This window comes from Ranitomeya imitator, chromosome 2 (genome assembly GCF_032444005.1).
Source record: "Ranitomeya imitator isolate aRanImi1 chromosome 2, aRanImi1.pri, whole genome shotgun sequence".
NCBI classification, from domain to species: Eukaryota; Metazoa; Chordata; class Amphibia; order Anura; family Dendrobatidae; genus Ranitomeya; species Ranitomeya imitator.
This window is the reverse complement of record NC_091283.1, coordinates 118643751-118664152: the sequence shown is the minus strand read 5'-3', so window position 1 is coordinate 118664152 and position 20402 is coordinate 118643751. Positions and strand designations below refer to the sequence as shown.

The 20402-nt window shown below is 42.0% G+C and overlaps 1 protein-coding gene across 6 annotated transcripts in view; it reads right to left on the bottom strand.

Annotated features, from left to right (window-relative positions):
* The window catches only part of TENM1 (teneurin transmembrane protein 1), a 1319573-nt gene that overhangs the window by 273237 nt on the left and 1025934 nt on the right, over positions 1-20402 (bottom strand). For all 6 annotated transcript variants that reach the window (XM_069747173.1, XM_069747175.1, XM_069747177.1 and 3 more), the window contains 3 exons: positions 18606-18822; positions 10779-10898; positions 5267-5528 (listed from right to left, as the gene is read on the bottom strand). In XM_069747173.1, the coding sequence (XP_069603274.1) occupies positions 5267-5528; positions 10779-10898; positions 18606-18822 (599 nt within the window). The remainder of the gene's footprint in view (positions 1-5266; positions 5529-10778; positions 10899-18605; positions 18823-20402) is intronic.

Here is a 20402-nt window from a genome sequence, read left to right as displayed (position 1 = left end):
ATGATGACAAAAGTATTCTAGGAGTGATACCTTTATTGGCTAACCAGAAAATAATATGTTTGCAAGCTTTCAGAGCACAGTGGCTCCTTCTTCAGGCACGATTACACATTTTGTAATCCTGCCTGAAGAAGGAGCCACTGTGCTCTGAAAGCTTGCAAACATATTATTTTCTGTTTAGCTAATAAAGGTATCACTCATAAAATACTTTTGTCATCATTGGGTAGAAAAGTATTCACCTCGATTTTTCTGGCTAACACAGAACCACAATACAATTTGTTATTGTACATCAAAATCCTAAAAAAAAAAATATAACAATTTCCCAGCTGAAGGGTTGGTCAGTCTTATATTGTAGCATTATGCAAATTATGTGCAAATTTATGCCATTACCAGTAGGCATTTTCCTGGTATTTTCTAATTGAGATCCAGGTTCAGTGAAATACATTAGAAATGTAATAGATATATTAATGGTAGCCTATAAAAAATTAAAAAAAGATGTGCAAACACTGAGATTCACCAACTTTTCTAAAATTAAAAATATTGGAATAATATTTCACATTAAGAATACAAAACCTAAATACGATCCCAGTTCCTAGCATTTTTCATTCCAGGGATTTCATTAAACCAACAGAAATCAACCATTACAAAAGTGTGCTAAGGATTGTCTTCAGAGAGCTGTGCGACTGTGGAGTGCTAGTGGTTTTGAAACATGCAACCTGCACCAACACTTGGAGGCACATGATACAGATATACTGTCATGCATAGTCATTGATTAGTGTTACTTAGAAAACTGTATCTGGGTGTGATTAGACCACCTAAGGCTAGGGTCACATGACAGTATTTTCTCTCATCTTAGAGGTTCGGGCCGTTATGCAAATCACACTCTGATCAAACTCGGATTAAAGGTTGACCAGAGTGGGTTCAGAGTGGGCTCCGATTTTCTCGAATGGGAAGATGGTAAAAACAAAATTCACCATCTTCTCCATTCTGTCAATCTGTGAAAATCAGACTTTCTCACAGATGTGATTTATTTGCATGGTCAATAGCTATTCGATAATCGGATCCAACTCGGGCATACTGCCATTTTTTCCTTGGACCGCCCCGAGGAAAAAACATCAGACATGTGCACGACCCCATAGTCCAACATTGGTCAGAGAGTGATCAGATGGTTAGTCGGATCATACTTGGACTGAAAATATGGTCATGTGCATGAGCCCTTATACAAATGTTATTTGTAGTGTTGAGCGATACCGTCCGATACTTGAAAGTATCGGTATCGGATAGTATCGGCCGATACCCGAAAAATATCGATATCGCCGATACCGATATCCGATACCAATACAAGTCAATGGGACACCAAGTATCGGAAGGTATTCTGATGGTTCCCAGGGTCTGAAGGAGAGGAAACTCTCCTTCAGGCCCTGGGATCCATATTAAGGTGTAAAATAAAGAATTAAAATAAAAAATATTGATATATTCACCTCTCCGGCGGCCCCTGGACTTCACGCTGGTAACCGGCAGGCTTCTTTGTTTAAAATGAGCGCCTTTAGGACCTGAGGAATGACGTCGCGGGTTCTGATTGGTCGCGTGCCGCCCATGTGACCGCCATGCGACCAATCAGAAGCCGCGACGTCATTCGCAGGTCCTTAATTCCTAGAATTAGGAGTTTAGTGAATGAGAATGACGTCGCGGCTTCTGATTAGTCACGTGGCGGTCACATGAGCGGCACGCGACCAATCAGAACACGCGACGTCATTCGCAGGTCCTAAAGGTGCTCATTTTAAACAAAGAAGCCTGCCGGTTACCAGCGTGATGTCCAGGGGCCGCCGGAGAGGTGAATATATCAATATTTTTAATTTTAATTCTTTATTTTACACATCCCTATGGATCCGATACCCGATACCACAAAAGTATCGGATCTCGGTATCGGAATTCCGATACCGCAAGTGTCGGCCGATACCCGATACTTCCGGTATCGGAATGCTCAACACTAGTTATTTGTGCACAGTATTATTATGTTTTTGGGTATTAGAGGACACACTATAGGGCAGGGGTCACATATTGCAATTAGTTTTTCTTATCATTTGACAGGTCAGAGTAAATGTGGTTATTGTGTTTATATATCGTCATATACCTCCAATCATCTTTATACCTTTTTATGGTTTTCTAATGTAACATAGTAACATAGTAATTAACTCTTTCACGACATGCGCCGTACATGTACTGCGCATGCTGTGAATCCCCCTTTGATGTGGGCCCCGGCGGTGAGCCCGCATCAAAGTCGCGACATGTCAGCTGTTTTGTACAGCTGACATGTGCGCGCAATAGCGGCGGATGAAATCGCTATTCACCCGCCGCTATTAACCTGTTAAATGCCCCTGTCAAACACAGACAGCGGCATTTAACTACCGCATCCGGCCGGGCGGCCGGAAATGACGTCATTGCCGACCCCTGTCACATGATCGGGGGTCGGCGATGCATCAGGAAGGTAACCATAGAGGTCCTTGAGACCTCTATGGTTACTGATGCAGGCCTGCTGTGAGCGCCCCCCCTGTGGTCGGCGCTCACAGCACACCTGCATTTCAGCTACATAGCAGCGATCTGATGATCGCTGCTATGTAGCAGAGCCAATCAGGCTATGCCAGCTTCTACCCTCCCATGGAGGATATTGAAGCATGGCACAAGTAAAAAAAAAATGTTTTTAAAAATATGAAAAAAATATAAAAAATATAAAAGTTTAAATCACCCCCCTTTCGCCCCATCCTAAATAAAACAATAAAAAAAAATCAAACATACACATATTTGATATCGCCGCGTTCAGAATCGCCCGATCTATCAAGTAAAAAAAAGCATTAACCTGATCGCTAAACGGCGTAGCGAGAAAAAAATCCGAAACGCCAGAATTACTTTTCTTGGTCGCCGCCACATTGAACTAAAATGCAATAACGGGCGATCAAAAGAACATATCTGCGCAAAAGTGGTATCATTAAAAACATCAGCTCGGCATGCAAAAAATTGGCCCTCACCCAACCCCAGTTCACGAAAAATGGAGACGCTACGGGTATCAGAAAATGGCTTTTTTTTTTTTTTTTTTTAAAGCAAAGTTTGGAATTTTTTTCACCACTTGGATAAAAAATAAACTAGACATGTTAGGTGTCTATGAACTCATAAAGACCTAGAGAATCATAATGGCAGGTTAGTTTTAGCATTTAGTGAACCTAGCAAAAAAGCCAAACAAAAAACAAGTGTGGGATTGCACTTTTTTTGCAATTTCACCGCACTTGGAATTTTTTTCCCGTTTTCTAGTAAAAGACATGGTAAAAGCAATGGTGTTGTTCAAAAGTACAACTTGTCCCGCAAAAAATAAGCCCTCACATGACCATATTGACGGAAAAATAAAAAAGTTATGGCTCAGGGAATGAGGGAAGTGAAAAACGAAAACGCAAAAATGAAAAAGGGCCGCGACTTGAAGGGGTTAAGGTTGAAGGAAGACTATAAGTCCATCTAGTTCAACCCATAGCCCAACCTAACATGCCCTAACATGTTGATCCAGAGGAAGGCAAAAAAAACCCATGCCGCAAATAGTAAGCTCCACTTTGGGGAAAAAAATTCCTTCCCGACTCCACATACGGCAATCAGACTAGTTCCCTGGATCAACGCCCTATCAAGGAATCTAGTGTATATACCCTGCAACATTATACTTTTCAAGAAAGGTATCCAATCCCCTCTTAAATTTAAACAATGAATCACTCATTACAACATCATACGGCAGAGAGTTCCATAGTCTCACTGCTCTTACAGTAAAGAACCCGCGTCTGTTATTATGCCTAAACCTTCTTTCCTCCAGACGTAGAGGATGCCCCCTAGTCCCGGTTTCAGGTCTATGATTAAAAAGATCATCAGAAAGGTCTTTGTACTGTCCCCTCATATATTTATACATTAAAATGAGATCACCCCTTAGTCTTCGTTTTTCCAAACTAAATAGCCCCAAGTGTAATAACCTATCTTGGTATTGCAGACCCCCCAGTCCTCTAATAACCTTGGTCGCTCTTCTCTGCACCCGCTCCAGTTCAGCTATGTCTTTCTTATACACCGGAGACCAGAACTGTGCACAGTGTTCTAAGTGTGGTCGAACTAGTGACTTGTACAGAGGTAAAATTATGTTCTCCTCATGAGCATCTATGCCTCTTTTAATGCATCCCATTATTTTATTTGCCTTTGTAGCAGCTGCCTGACACTGGCCACTGAACATGAGTTTGTCATCCACCCATACTCCCAGGTCTTTTTCATTGACGGTTTTGCCCAGAGTTTTAGAATTAAGCACATAATTATACATCTTATTACTTCTACCCAAGTGCATGACCTTACATTTATCCCCATTAAATCTCATTTGCCATTTATCAGCCCAAGCTTCTAGTTTACATAAATCATCCTGTAATATAAAATTGTCCTCCTCTGTATTGATTACCCTGCAGAGTTTAGTGTCATCTGCAAATATTGAAATTCTGCTCTGAATGCCCCCTACAAGGTCATTAATAAATATATTAAAAAGAAGAGGGCCCAATACTGACCCCTGTGGTACCCCACTGCTAACCGCGACCCAGTCCGAGTGTGCTCCATTAATACCCATCCTTTGTTTCCTATCCATGAGCCAGCTCTTAACCCACTTGCACATATTTTCTCCTATCCCCATGTGTTTGTGAAAAATGTTGGTTGTCTGATTTTTTTGGATAAGCTATCTAAAATAATGCTGAAAAAAAAATCAGATTGGCAACCCTATACATTATTCTTCCTGTACTAACACTGGCCATTTTCATAAAAGCATGCATAAATAAAATAATGTAAAAGGAGCACGACAGAATAGCTGGTACTCAATTAAAAATTTTTTTTGTTTGTTTCAAGAACATTTAAAAACCTTGAAAATATTAAATACGGGTTACTAGAAATAATAGAGCAATTGTTACAGTGTTGTCTTCTGGGAGGTCATAGGCACGGGCTATTGGGACTATTGCAGAATGCCTCATTACTGAGAGCAATCCATCCCTGGACACAGCTTTGTCATGAGTGTCATGGTCTGTGGTCATATTCTTTCTTAACGTTGCACCAAGACTGTTGCTTAGTAACAAGGATGACTAGGGCAACTATAAGAGACATATAAAAGCAAATAAAAGGGTTTTGGGACACAGCTACAAAGAAAGAAGTTGTAGTTGACAAATGAAAAAAAATTACATTTATTGCTTTATAAAGTATATATTTGAGATTAACGTACCTGGAGTTCAGGAATCACGGGTCCTCTTTGTGAACACGATCCAGCATATGTCGTTAATGGTGATGGAAGAACAACTGGACTTGGGTTGATAAAGCTACTCATATCACATAATGGGGTCTCTGTCTCTGACCTCTGCATCACCACCTTGTCAACCACTATGAATTTATTCCAAGGAAGCCACAGTGTCCTCTTCACGGCAATGAAGGGCGATCTCTCAAATAGTAAAGTGATAGATATACCACCAAGAGTGACAAGGTCAAAACTAAGATAATGAGACAAAACAGGATAGCATGGGTTGAGATCCACCCTAAGGCAAGACATGATCTATACTTTTTAGTAAGATGTCCATTATAACCGTTTGAAAGTGTTACTACTGCATGTTAAAAGTTTTGTTCACTATTCAGATAACAGCTTCCTAAATGCTAAATTCCCTAATATAAAATCCCTATAATAATTCCCTAATATAAATAATAATATATAATAATAATATGTAATAGTAATTCCCTAATATAAAATAAAAATGCCTTATACGCATCTTCTGTAGCGGCACTGTTTCAGCGATATCAGAACCGGGTCTCAATTCTTTCATGACTTTTACGCCATGTAAGCCATAAAGAAAATCGGTGGCTTCTATTGGGTTGCTGTCATGTTACTTCATTTGGATGAATCTCGAGTGTCAAAAGAAAGTGAGAGCACAGCAGCACACACAGCAACCGCTCTTTGGCTGCAGAGAACACAAGACATAATTTCATACAAACCTCTGGAGAACCCGCGCCGACATCACTAGAACAGCACTGATGCATATGGTAAGTATAAGTCTTTTATTTATGGACTATTGTAACTCTCTACTAATTGGCCTCCCTCTTACAAAACTCTCCCCGCTCCAATCTGTCCTGAATGCTGCAGCCAGGATCATATTCCTCACCAACCGTTACACCGATGCCTCTACCTTGTGCCAGTCATTACACTGGTTACCCATCCACTCAAGAATCCAGTACAAAACTATTACCCTCATGCACAAAGCACTCCATGGCTCAGCACCACCCTACATCTCCTCCCTGGTCTCAGTCTACCACCCTACCCGTGCCCTCCGCTCCGCTAATGACCTCACTTTAGCATCCTCAATAATTAGAACCTCCCATTCCCGTCTCCAATACTTTACATGTGCTGCGCCGATTCTTTAGAATGCACTACCTAGGTTAATACGATTAATCCCCAATCCCCAAAGTTTTAAGCGTGCCCTAAAACTCATTTGTTCAGATTGGCATACCACATCAACGCATTAACCTAACTATCCTTGTGTGGCCCATTCAAAAAAAAAAACATAATCAGGTTCCTCGCAACATGTTCTCATACACTTTATGCAGTTATTAGCCCTCTGTGTCTATACTGCTACATACTTAGGCAGTTAACTGGTTCATGAGGCTTTACATGAACACCTGAGCCTTACACTATGGCCGGTCCGAATAACTAAAGCAATTGTTACCATCCACCTCTTGCGTCTCCCCTTTTCCTCATAGTTTGTAAGCTTGCGAGCAGGGCCCTCACTCCTCATGGTATCTATTTTGAACTGTGATTTCTGTTATGCTGTAATGTCTATTGTGTGTACAAGTCCTCTCTATAATTTGTAAAGCGCTGCATAATATGTTGGCGCTATACAAATAAAATTATTATTATATTATTTTATTTGACTATAATAAAATAATTATTATAATATGCATCTATATACCATAACCAATTTTGTATTTAGCTTTAGCATACCATACCCTATACTACTCCCTCTCTAGCTAAAGGTACCGTCACACTAGACGATATCGCTAGCGATCCGTGACGTTGCAGCGTCCTCGCTAGCGATATCGTCCAGTGTGACAGGCAGCAGCGATCAGGCCCCTGCTGTGCTGTCGCTGGTCGGGGAAGAAAGTCCAGAACTTTATTTGTTCGCTGGACTCCCCGCAGACATCGCTGAATCGGCGTGTGTGACACCGATTCAGCGATGTCTTCACTGGTAACCAGGGTAAACATCGGGTAACTAAGCGCAGGGCCGCGCTTAGTAACCCGATGTTTACCCTGGTTACCTTCCTAAAAGTAAAAAAAACAAACACTACATACTTACCTACAGCCGTCTGTCCTCCAGCGCTGTGCTCTGCACTCCTCCTGTACTGGCTGTGAGCGTCGGTCAGCCGGAAAGCAGAGTGGTGACGTCACCGCTCTGCTTTCCTGCCGCTGTGCTCACACAGACAGTACAGGAGGAGTGCAGAGCACAGCGCTGGAGGACAGACAGCGGTAGGTAAGTATGTAGTGTTTGTTTTTTTTACTTTTAGGATGGTAACCAGGGTAAACATCGGCTTACTAAGCGCGGCCCTGCGCTTAGTTACCCGATGTTTACCCTGGTTACCGGCATCGTTGGTCGCTGGAGAGCGGTCTGTGTGACAGCTCTCCAGCGACCAAACAGCGACGCTGCAGCGATCCGGATCGTTGTCGGTATCGCTGCAGCGTCGCTAAGTGTGACGGTACCTTAATCCCCAAATGGGTTTTTTACTTCACTTCCTGTGACATTTCAATAGAGAGGAGTCACAAGCATGATGTCACAGGAGGCTGGGGCTGCACTCACTCCCCACGGTGTCCATCGCCCCTACTGGATGTTATCAGGAGGCAATACTGCACTTACTACAGTTTCTGGCATAGCTGCCCTCTGAAGATGTTCTTGATGCTAGGTGATAGAAGCTGTGGGAGACATGAGCACAGCGCCGGCACTCTACTTCTATCTTCACTGCATCTTGTAACTGTGATTAAAACATGGTAAGGGGGCAGTGATTGAAGCAGTGAGTGACACCAGTGCTGTTCCCTGATGAACATTTGTTTTAGGGCAGTGTTAGAAGCTGGGGGTGGGCACTGGTGTCATTCGTTGCTTCTATCTCCACCCCTTGATGACATCTTATTTCACAGAAGATGCAGTGGTGGGGATAACAACAAAGTGCCAGTGCTGCGCTCACCTCTCCAATAGCATCCATCACCCTGAATCCATGACATCTTCAGATGGTGCAGATGCAAGATACTGTAGTAAGTGACCACAGCGCTGCTGTTGACATTCTGTTTCAGGAGAGGTGGTAGATGCTACACAAAAGTGAGTGCAGCCCCAGCCTACTGTGATGTCTTGTTTGAGACTCCCCTGAAATGAAAGGTCACAGGAAGTGAATTAAACAAAACACATTTACGGATTAACAGGATAGGGAGAAGTGTAGGGTATTGTATAATAAAGCTAATTGCAAAAGCTGTTAGGATATAAACACAAATATTTAGGAAGGACATTTTAGGTACTAGAACATTCTTTTAAGGTACATATCAATTACTGTCTCTTCTAAATACATAAAGTGCTTTCATATGCACTGCTCAAAAAAATAAAGGGAACACTTAAACAACAGAATATAACTCCAAGTAAATCAAACTTCTCTGAAATCAAACTGTCCACTTAGGAAGCAACACTGTTTGACAATCAATTTCACATGCTGTTGTGCAAATGGAATAGACAATAGATGGAAATTATTGGCAATTATCAAGACACTCAATAAAGTAGTGGTTCTGCAGGTGGGGACCACAGACCACATCTAAGTACCAATGCTTTCTGGCTGATGTTTTGGTCACTTTTGAATGTTGATTGTGCTTTTACACTCGTGGTAGCATGAGACAGACTCTACAACCCACACAAGTGGCTCAGGTAGTGCAGCTCATCCAGGATGGCACATCAATGCGAGCTGTGGCAAGGTTTGCTGTGTTTGTCAGCGTAGTGTCCAGAGGCTGGAGGCGATACCAGGAGACAGGCAAGTACACCAGGAGACGTGGAGGGGCCATAGGAGGGTAACAACCCAGCAGCAGGACCGCTACCTCAGCCTTTGTGCAAGGAGGAACAGGAGGAGCACTGCCAGAGCCCGGCAAACTGACCTCCAGCAGGCCACAAATGTGCATGTGTCTGCACAAACGGTTAGAAACCAACTCCATGAGGATGGTCTGAGTGCCCGACATCCACAGATGGGGGTTGTGCTCACAGCCCAACACCATGCAGGACGCTTGGCATTTGCCACAGAAACTAGGATTGGCAAATTCGCCACAGACGCCCTGTGCTCTTCACAGATGAAAGCAGGTTCACACTGAGCACATGTGACAGATGTGACAGAGTCTAGAGACACAATGGAGAGCAATCTGCTGCCTGCAACATCCTTCAGCATGACCAGTTTGGCAGTGGGTCTGTAATGGTGTAGGGTGGCATTTCTTTGGAGGGCCACACAGCCCTCCATGTGCTCGCCAGAGGTAGCCTGACTGCCATTAGGTACCGAGATGAGATCCTCAGAACCCTTATGAGACCATATGCTGGTGTGGATGGCCCTGGGTTCCTCCTAATGCAGGACAATGCCAGACCTCATGTGGCTGGAGTATGTCAGCAGTTCCCGCAAGATGAAGGCATTGAAGCTATGGACTGGCCCGCCCGTTCCCCAGACCTGAATCCGATTGAACACATCTGGGACATCATGCCTTGCACCATCCACCAACATCACGTTGCACCACAGACTGTCCAGGAGTTGGCAGATGCTTTAGTCCAGGTCTGGGAGGAGATCTCTCAGGAGACCATCCACCGCCTCATCAGGAATATGCCCAGTTGTTGTAGGGAGGTCATGCAGGAACATGGAGGCCACACACACTATTGAGCATCATTCCATTGTCTTGAGGCGTTTCCACTGAAGTTGGATCAGCCTGTAATTTGATTTTCCACTTTGTTTTTGAGTATCATTTCAAATCTAGACCTGCATGGGATATTAATTTTGATTTACATTGATCATTTTTATGTTTTATTGTTCTCAACGCATTCCACTATGGAATGAATAAAGATTTGCAACTGGAATATTTCATTCAGTGATATCTAGGATGTGTTCTTTAAGTGTTCCCTTTATTTTTTTGAGAAGTGTGTATAAACCCTATTCCATATGACTACAATAAATGTAAGAAAAAAATAAAATGCCAATATTCTAGAAAGGGGAACCCCATTTTTATTTTGAAGAAATAGTCACCATGTATGTTTAAACAAGTGTAATAAATATCTATAAATTTACCGAAATGACAAAAAAAAGATATCATTACTCTTATATCTGCTTCTGATTGAGGGACAAATGTAACCTGAGATAAATGATAAGCGTTTGATACGTAAAATAAAAAAAGTATATAGTCTGGACTTTGAAATAATGCTATATTAGGCAAATAATGCAACTAAATTCATCCATGTTGAAGGCTATTAGTGAAGTTTTTGTGGGTCAACTTTTTACACAGATCCTAAAATGAACTTGATGAATGAGGTCGACTTGCAAAACTTTCCTCTGACTTTCATAAGAGGTTCTGTACTTCCAGATTTATTGCTTTGGAACGAGCAAAACTGTTGCCAAGTAGTATAAAATATATATAATTTTAAGATGTTATTAGCAGCTTCAGATGTTCAGTATTAATTGAAAAATCTGAAGAATTGTACCTTCCATCTTGACGACTGATTGTATATCCATAGTCGTTGTGATGCACAAAACTGACATTGACACCTACCAATGGTGTCCCGTCCACGGCTAGTACTTGACCTCGAACTACACAGGAACGACTAAAAGAAAGAAGGGAAATTATTACCAAATTCGATCAATTCTATAGATATTAAGCAGAAGTGTTAGGCACAGACAGAAAAGGGTCTGGGCCCTTGTGCAAAAACAGTGTAAGGGCCCTTTGCAGTAATACAACTTATAATGCACAAGTCATCCATCTTACCTCAATCTTGCCCCTGTACGGCTGCACCACTAGTATGTCCGCCACGGTCACCAGGTTTTTGCTATGTAATCTGAGAGCACCATAATGAAGGAGCAGAGACCCGGATTACAGGGATTTGTCACTTACTGGGCTCTTTCAGTACAATAAGTGTTTTTATCAGCAGGAGATTATCGCTAGAAGACGACTGGCCTTGTGCCTCCTAGTCCAACCTCACACCAGCACTGATTAGCAGCTCTCTGTGACTATACAATATACACAGGAAGCTGTAGTGTGTGGGGGATTGAACACAGCTCAACAACTGAGCTCTGCTGGATCTGCAGAAGAAAATTGTGCTCCTATTATAACTGCTGCACCCAGTAAACTAAGTGACACATCGTTGGAATCAGGATCTCTATCTCTACATTTTGCTGCTGTCAGATTATATAGCAAAAACCAGCTGACGGATTCCTTTTAAGCAGATGATATTATGAACTATTTCTGTCCCAGTCAATGGAAGAATAAGGGGGTCTTGAAAATGATATTTGTTATTTAAAGCCCAGGTTACAGACTTTCAGTCTGCATGACAGTTCATCTAATTGATATATTCGCCAAGTTTGTCTGCGGTCTGTTTGTCTGCGGTCATCCACTACTTCCTAACCCACAAAAAATGATGGGTTTCATCTAGATTGTGGCGCGCCTTCAGATAATAACTGCAGGTAAAAATCTTTCGGATTAAATTGATAATGACCAAGCAGCATAAATTAATGCTTTGTTTTCAATCATTTTTATTGTTTTTTTTTTTTAAAGCGGTATACACATGGGTAAGGAGGGTGAGAAAGGAAAAATTAGGAATGGGGGTTAAGGAAATATTCATTAGGGGAGGAACAAGGTAAAAAGAGGAAAATGAAAGGTCCTGTTTCAACCCCAGGGCTACTGTAAATTTATCGCACAAATCAAGCAGGAGAAGGTTTAGTCCTCAGCCATAGGACACGGCCCACAGGGTTTGATGTTTGAAGGGAAAATTGCTTATGTTATAGGAAATAGTTTTTCACCTATTCCCTTTATTCAGTGCCTCAGTAGAAAAAAAATCATCATGGCTAATTTAATTAAAGGTGTTTGATTACAAAAGACCAGATAAAGGACTTTTGGGTAAAGGTACCGTCACACTTAGCGACGCTGCAGCGATACCGACAACGATCCGGATCGCTGCAGCGTCGCTGTTTGGTCGCTGGAGAGCTGTCACACAGACCGCTCTCCAGCGACCAACGATGCCGGTAACCAGAGTAAACATCGGGTAACTAAGCGCAGGGCCGCGCTTAGTAACCCGATGTTTACCCTGGTTACCATCCTAAAAGTAAAAAAAACAAACAGAACATACTTACCTACAGCCGTCTGTCCTCCAGCGCTGTGCTCTGCACTCCTCCTGTACTGTCTGTGTGAGCACAGCGGCCGGAAAGCAGAGCGGTGACGTCACCGCTCTGCTTTCCGGCTGACCGACGCTCACAGACAGTACAGGAGGAGAGCAGAGCACAGTGCTGGAGGACAGACGGCTGTAGGCAAGTATGTAGTGTTTGTTTTTTTTACTTTTAGGATGGTAACCAGGGTAAACATCGGGTTACTAAGCGCGGCCCTGCGCTTAGTTACCCGATGTTTACCCTGGTTACCAGTGAAGACATCGCTGGATCGGTGTCACACACGCCGATTCAGCGATGTCTACGGGGAGTCCAGCGACCAAATAAAGTTCTGGACTTTCTTCCCCGACCAGCGACAGCACAGCAGGGGCCTGATCGCTGCTGCCTGTCACACTGGACGATATCGCTAGCCAGGACGCTGCAACGTCACGGATCGCTAGCGATATCGTCTAGTGTGACGGTACCTTAAGATGTAAAAAAAAGGCAAAAAAAAGTATGCATGTGTTTATTTAACATATTTATTATTATGCTTTGCTTATATAGTGCTAACGTTCTACAGCACTTTGTCATCGCTGTCCCCAATGGGACTCACAATCTGTCAGTATGTCGTTGGAGTATTGAGGAAAGCCGCACAAACACTTGCGGAGAAGATGCAAACTCCTTGCAGATTTTGTCTTTGGTGGGATTTGAACCCAGGACCCCAGCGCTGCTAACCACTGAGCCACCGTGCTGCCCAACATATTCATATGTAATACTCATTCAAGCAATTACAAAGGAACATGAAGTCCGGTAAAGGAAATCGGAGAAATTCTAGGATATGCTTGAAGGCTTTCCGACAGACGCCCCACAGAAATAAATTGTCTAATCTAACAAAATCTGCATTCTGTTTCCTTACAGATCTTATCTGATTATATCCTATAATTCGCCCTTACAGGCAGAATCCCATCCTGTAGAGAAGATCTGGTTAGATTTCCCTGGGGACTGGAACCAACATCATTTTACTATTACGTTCACATTAAATGCACCCTGGGTATTATGTCTTCTCATACAGAACTTTACAGGATGCATGACTTCTTACAATCTACATTTTATGCAGAAATAATTGCACTGGAGGATTTTTGATTCGAGGTAATTCAAAGAGCATATAGCGAGCTATTCTGTTAGATCTCATATTGGAGAAATGCCCTAGCTGTAAAATAATGCTGCAGCTGATCATATTTCTTGCAGAATGACAACCACTGCTAACACACTGAAACACTAATCCGTATGTTACATTTCTTTACGATGAATTGCATCTCAGCTTTGGCTTGGTTTACATTAAAGTTCAATACTGTATATTTCATTGGCAGGAGCAATTACACAATACAATAGGGCAGACAGAGGAAATGTAGTTGGTCACCCGCTTTCTGCAGACTGTTTAGTTGGCAGTCTATTAACTTCTGGTTCGTGAATATTATCTAAGACTGACAATGCTGTCGGAACTATCGGGACAGACAAGGTAAGATAATGGCGAGTATTATTACAGTTCCTGTTTATTTGTTTTTCCAGCCTGGCCTCCGTATGACTTTTTTATGTCAGCATACTGTGAAAAGAAAAGGTATGGAATAACAAAGAAGATTGCACTTTTTAATCGATGGAATCCAGCAAAATAGCATATTTTCTGAACCTGTCCCTCCAAAAGTCTTTCACTCCTCCTCCACTCCTTTTTCACATCACCTGAAAGTGAGTGTTATATACCTGTCTCGGCTCCAGGACTGGGTTTTGCTTCTTCCCCCTATGTTTTGCTCCTTTGGTGTTAAGGTACCGTCACACATAACGATATTGTTGCTTTTTGTGACGTAGCAACGATATCGTTAACAAAATCGTTATGCATGACAGCGACCAACGATCAGGCCCCTGCTGGGAGATCGTTGGTCGCTGGGGAAAGTCCAGGACTTTATTTCGTCGCTGATCACCCGCTGACATCGCTAAATCGGCGTGTGTGACACCGATTCAACGATGTCTTCACTGGTAACCAGGGTAAACATCGGGTTACTAAGCGCAGGGCCGCGCTTAGTAACCCGATGTTTACCCTGGTTACCATTGTAAATGTAAAAAAAACACTACATACTTACATTCCGGTGTCTGGTCACGTCCCCCTCCATCAGCTTCCCGCACTGACTGTGAGCGCCGGCCGGCCGTAAAGCAGAGCACAGCGGTGACGTCACCGCTGTGCTTTATGGCCTGGCACTCAGTCAGTGCGGGAAGCTGAAGGCGAGGGACGTGACCAGACACCGGAATGTAAGTATGTAGTGTGTTTTTTTTTACTTTTACAATGGTAACCAGCCGGCACTGCGCTTAGTAACCCAATGTTTACCCTGGTTACCCCGGGACTTCGGCATCGTTGGTCGCTGGAGAGCTGTCCGTGTGACTGCTCTCCAGCGACAAAACAGCGATGCTGCAGCGATCAACATCGTTGTCTAGATCGCTGCAGCGTCGCTTAATGTGACGGTACCTTTAGTCTGTGCAGAGTTACATTGCAAGCCCAGCAAGCACTGCTGATATCATCGTCTTAGGCCTTTTAATGCCAACTCTGGCAGCTACTCACTGCTTGAGTATTCGGGAAGTTTAGCATCCTGTTACCAGGTACTTTTTCTTGAGATAGTCTCATCTGCTATTTAACCTTGGTTCATCTAGAGGTCTTATATTTTTTGTCTGTCTGCAATCCAGCAAACGTGTACTACTTCCTAGCTCAGTCTAGCAATTCCTCAGATCTTCAATGTTAATTTATGTTAATGAGTTCATCTCTGCTATACTGATACTATCCATATTCGCTATTTCTATGTATAGCTGCATCTCTGCATGCAAGGTGCTAGTTTGCCTATACATCGCTGCTAATCCTTTGGGTAGCCACATTCTCTGCAAGCAAGTTACTAGTTTGCTTATACATCTAAGCTATTCCTGGATGTCACCACATCTTGGCAAGCAAGTTACCAGTTTTTCTATACATTTCTGTTGTTCTAGTGTGCAACTGCAACTGAACGTTTGAAAGCAAGACACCTGTTTGCCTATACTTGTCTCCTGTCCACGTTCAGTCCATGTAGCTGTCTCAGCTGCATCTAATGCTTCCAGCTCCACTTGTTCATCAACTGTCCTGCATAGTCTACTGCACTGGTCCTTGCTAATCTACATGCCATTCAGCAAGTCCAGCTCGGCTGCATCATCCACTCTCGTCCAAGCTCCTTTCCCCTGACCTATGGCTTTACCTCGCCAGGTGATCCCGTAACATGAGGGTTAATGCTGAGACTGTATCTGATGATGGAACATCACTATATCAAGTGCACAAAACCAATGAGAGCTTTGATTTCCAAGAAGTTTCATGATACTTTAGCAGCATCAGAGATGTGACTGTTTTTCTGGTAGTTCAGGAGACCGTCTTTCCCAGAAGAATCCTGGTAACTGGTATCTATATATGAAAACACTGTCTGTTAAAAAGAAAAAAAAAAAACTTTTTTTCTCTTTAAATCCATAAAGTGCCTTCCCCCACTTGGCTCCTTAGGCAATTGCCTCCTTACCTACTTCATGTTCAGACCCTGACTTATATTTCAAAATAGAGATTTATGTACTGAATGTAGAATGACTTATACTTAATAAACATAATTACAAAAAGCATTGAAAAACTAAAAGACAAGATCAATTCCTGCATAACAAGTCAAGGAAGCTAGGTAAATGCACATACATTTAACATAAAATTCTGATCACCCCTCACTTCCATTGTCTGATGAATTACCTTGGTATTGCAGTCAGCAGCAATACAATTGAGTAGCAAAGCAGCACCAAGAGTGGGAGTTCTAGGAGATAATTATTCTGCCATTATCTGTCAGATATGAAAAGATAACACCTCTATACACCAGTGAACGTCTCAAAGCTGAATTTAACAACCGTCTTAACGCTTAGTTCAATGAAGCTGAAATCTTCTCATATATGTGTCAGACTGTAATGTTTTCTCATATATATTAAATTAGTTTTTTATTGATTCCAGGACCTTCTAACCATTGGGACTTAGAATAATAACCTTGATGGGGTTCCAAAATGCGAAACTATGCATTTCTTGCAGAAATGACTGTATATTCACTCAGATTTATTCTAAGCACTGTTTTCCTGCTTGTCTACAGATGTGACTATATACAATGACCTTTGGCGCCTAGGAACACGCTGTGAACCCGTATACATAATCCATGCATTATTTTACGCCCCGGCTCATCTGTTTTGCTCCCTGTTTCCATGCACTGTTTAATATTCCACCTATAATGCAAAGCCCTTGTGATAGATGCATCACCGCCATCATTATTCTTTGCATTATCTTGGCGCTCCTTGGTGCATTTATTTTATTTGCCATCATTTATGCCTTGTGAACACAGACCTGCCTTGGATCTCATATTTTACATTCTACGCCGAATTACAACCTTCCTTAGATGTGTGAGATATCTTATTCTATGTGCATCTGCATTAAAGCCAATTGCTATCTACTGCGCTTTAAATGTATTCATTTGCATTGCATAAGCAACATTTCTTCTCGCCATTGATTTCTTCCTCTGGTGATTATGTAAAATAGACTATTCTGATGCTGTGCGCTATATTACAGTTTATATACTGGATCACATTTCCAGTTAAAGATTAAACTCTATGCTGAATAGTGCTGCTGTTTTATTCTGTATGTGTACGGTATTATTTATGTACCGTCTTCCAGCGTAAGACATGAACACTAAACAGGACATTGCTGAGCGCATTGGTATGAATTATAATTGTAAATGTAATAGAAGTATCATTTGCTTCAGTATTTGCTCTGTACATTGCCGTGCGTTGTGTGGGGGGATTGGCCATTGCGGATAAATAAAACATATTGCAACTTATGTGCACATGACTGCACAGAATAGAAAGCAAAATGTGTAATAACGTCACCAAAAATTGGATTTAAAGGGGTACTCCAGCAAGAAGTTATCACCTACCTACCATCAGATTTGCACCTTTGTGCCGGGCATTGGTGTACCCCAATTTCCATGGTTATAGGAAGAGTTGAGTGGCCAAAATCCCCAAAATCTGAGGCACCAGAAACTTCTCAAAGGGATAAAATATAACCTTTATTCTGTTTTTAAAAGCATATGGCACTGGTGGTGGTGATGGCGAACTCAGTCGAAGGGTTTAAGAGAGGCCTGGATGTCTTCCTGGAGCAGAACAATATTGTATCATACAATTATTAGGTTCTGTAGAAGGACGTAGATCTGGGGATTTATTATGATGGAATATAGGCTGAACTGGATGGACAAATGTCTTTTTTCGGCCTTACTAACTATGTTACTATGTTACTATGGTTACAATTGAGGTAGATGAAAAAAAAAAAACGACGTTTCAGCCATCATAGGCCGTTTTCAAGCTAAAATTACAAGTTTCAAAAAAATCAAGTTTCAAAAACTTCCAATTTTTTCTCAAATAAGGCCTTATAAGGTCAGATTAAAAGTAATATTTTATCTTCATGAGACTTTCCTGGATTTTGATGCTGCTTTGGACCTTGTGGGGGGGACCTTCCGAGCTTGCACAGAGTGGCCTTTGGATGGTGTATGAGAAACATCCACTGGACTCGAAGAGTTGACTGGTGCCACAGGTCTCGCATGCACCCACCCACTCCAATAAAGTGTAAGCCACCAAAGACACCAAAGATCGGCAACACAAATTTTGTCTGTCTTCATCAGTATCAAAGACTTGAGTAGAGAGACCTGGGTAACCGGCTGCCATTCAACTCAACTTTTGTTGCCTGGTTGTTTGGCTTCTCTGAATTGAATCCATTAACAGTACCTTAAATTTTCCCAATTTTTGCAGTCTGAATTCTCTGTATAGAGCTGCGGAATATGCTGTGAATAACCAGGTGTTACAAGACTCACATTGCAAATCTTAATATTAATTCTGTGCACATATCTAATTTTAATTCGATTCGATTAATTTATGGTGTTAGATATATTATTAAACAATTGTAGGAAATTGATATAATAAAGAAGAAAGTATAACGGAGTTCATTGAAATGATATGTTTGGGTTGGTAAGTCAGAGATAACCTGCTTGTCGGGTTTTACGAGTTCATTAAGTTCTGATGATGTCATGTGAATGAAATCCCATACTAACCTGCTGTCAAGGCTCATTTCTCCAGGAACTTTATGAGTGCTGTCTTTGCCTATAAGGAATCTAATGCGGTCGTAGAAAAGTCTTGGAGGGTGCTGGGAGAAGGGTGGTTGGCTTTGCTGGATGAGGTCTAATGGGTCAGGTGAACCTTGACAGAGAGGACTGGAAAAGCAATTGCCTTGTTGGCAGCAATCAGGATCCACACAATCTGTCAGACCATCTGTAATAGATAAAATTACCATACATCAGCCAATGAGAGTCTACTGAGATTTAGTCTCACAGGGCAATGGGAAAGTAGAAATGCTAATGAAGGCTAAAAAAAGAGGTTGACCTGCAAACAGGCTGGTGTCAACATAGAAAAGTGTAAAATGATTGAAAGGACTTTAAAGTGGTGAATCGGGAAACCACATGCCAATGTACAACAGAAGGCAGACCATGTTCACAATGTACATACAAGAGAAACGCATCATCCAAAACTTAAATATCTTAAATAATGTCACTTGTGAACATCTGAAATAGCTTAAATACATAGAAAGACGCCTCTGGAGGCATTTTTTCCCTTTAATTTATTTTTGGCTTAAAATTAATATTTCGTTAAAAATTTTACAGTGTTTGTCTTCTACAGCCTCTATGTATCACAATACATAACAGACTGCAAATGAGGTAAAAGTGAATCCATTAGTCTGTAACTCCTCTCTCTTTCGTCAAGAATGATCTTCTCAGCTGATTTGCTCACAGTTAAAGGGGTATTTGAAAGTTATCCCTTATCTATAAGGATAACTTTCTGATCACCGGAGACCTGACTGCCATGGTCCCCATTGATCCCGACAACTGGGACTCTGAAGAGGTGGTTGATCATGTGCACTGTTGCTCCATTTATTCTAATGAGAGTGCTGAAGACCAGCCGAGTAGTTTGCAGTTTTTGGTGCTCACAGTATGGCCCCCTTTACATTTCCATGTTCGCAGTACATGTTACATCAGTTTTTTTTCACGTGCCAGATTTCACAAGAGTATCATAATGACAGACAAGGGGGGCCTTCAACAGACCATTGGCTGTCATGACATCCTATAGGCGCTCTGCGATCACGTCACGGATGCACCAATGGAAACATGGAATGGTGTACACTTCTATCGGTGCCTATTAAATGCTGCTGTCAGAGATTGACAGTGGGAACTAACAGGTTAACACCCACATCTGTTAAAGGCCCATGATGGCTCATTAAATCAGCCATCATGTGCTGAAAAAGATGTGGGCTCAGTGTGTAAGAATACATCAAAGACTGGGACACGACATAAGATGTAAATATACATCATATATCGCAAAGGACTTAAAATATATTATAACTTGGTTCATAGTGATAGAAAAATTGAAAAAACAAAACAAACAACTACTGGGTGGTGCAATTTCTCCAAAATCGGCACTGTATCTTCCGCCAATTTCCTGGCTTCACATTCTGGTGGGTCTGCCACGTGACTCCCGCAGCCAAATTTGTTTTTCTTGGCTTGGATGGAATGTACAAGTTACAGGTGCTCGGGGCTGCTGATTGGATACAGCAGTCACGTGATGACTCCTGCAGGAGAAGAAGTCAGGAGACCAGGGGGACACAGTGTGAAGTATGGAGGAACAGCACCAGTTTGGTAGATTTATTTTTCTCATCACCCTAGGCACACTTGTAATGTTTTGGGTTTTTTTAATGAGTGGACAACACTAACCTATTGTGCAGTGTCCTGTGTATTGCGATACATATAGAAGCTGTAGAAACCAAACAGTAACATCTTTAATGAAACTGTGATTTTTTT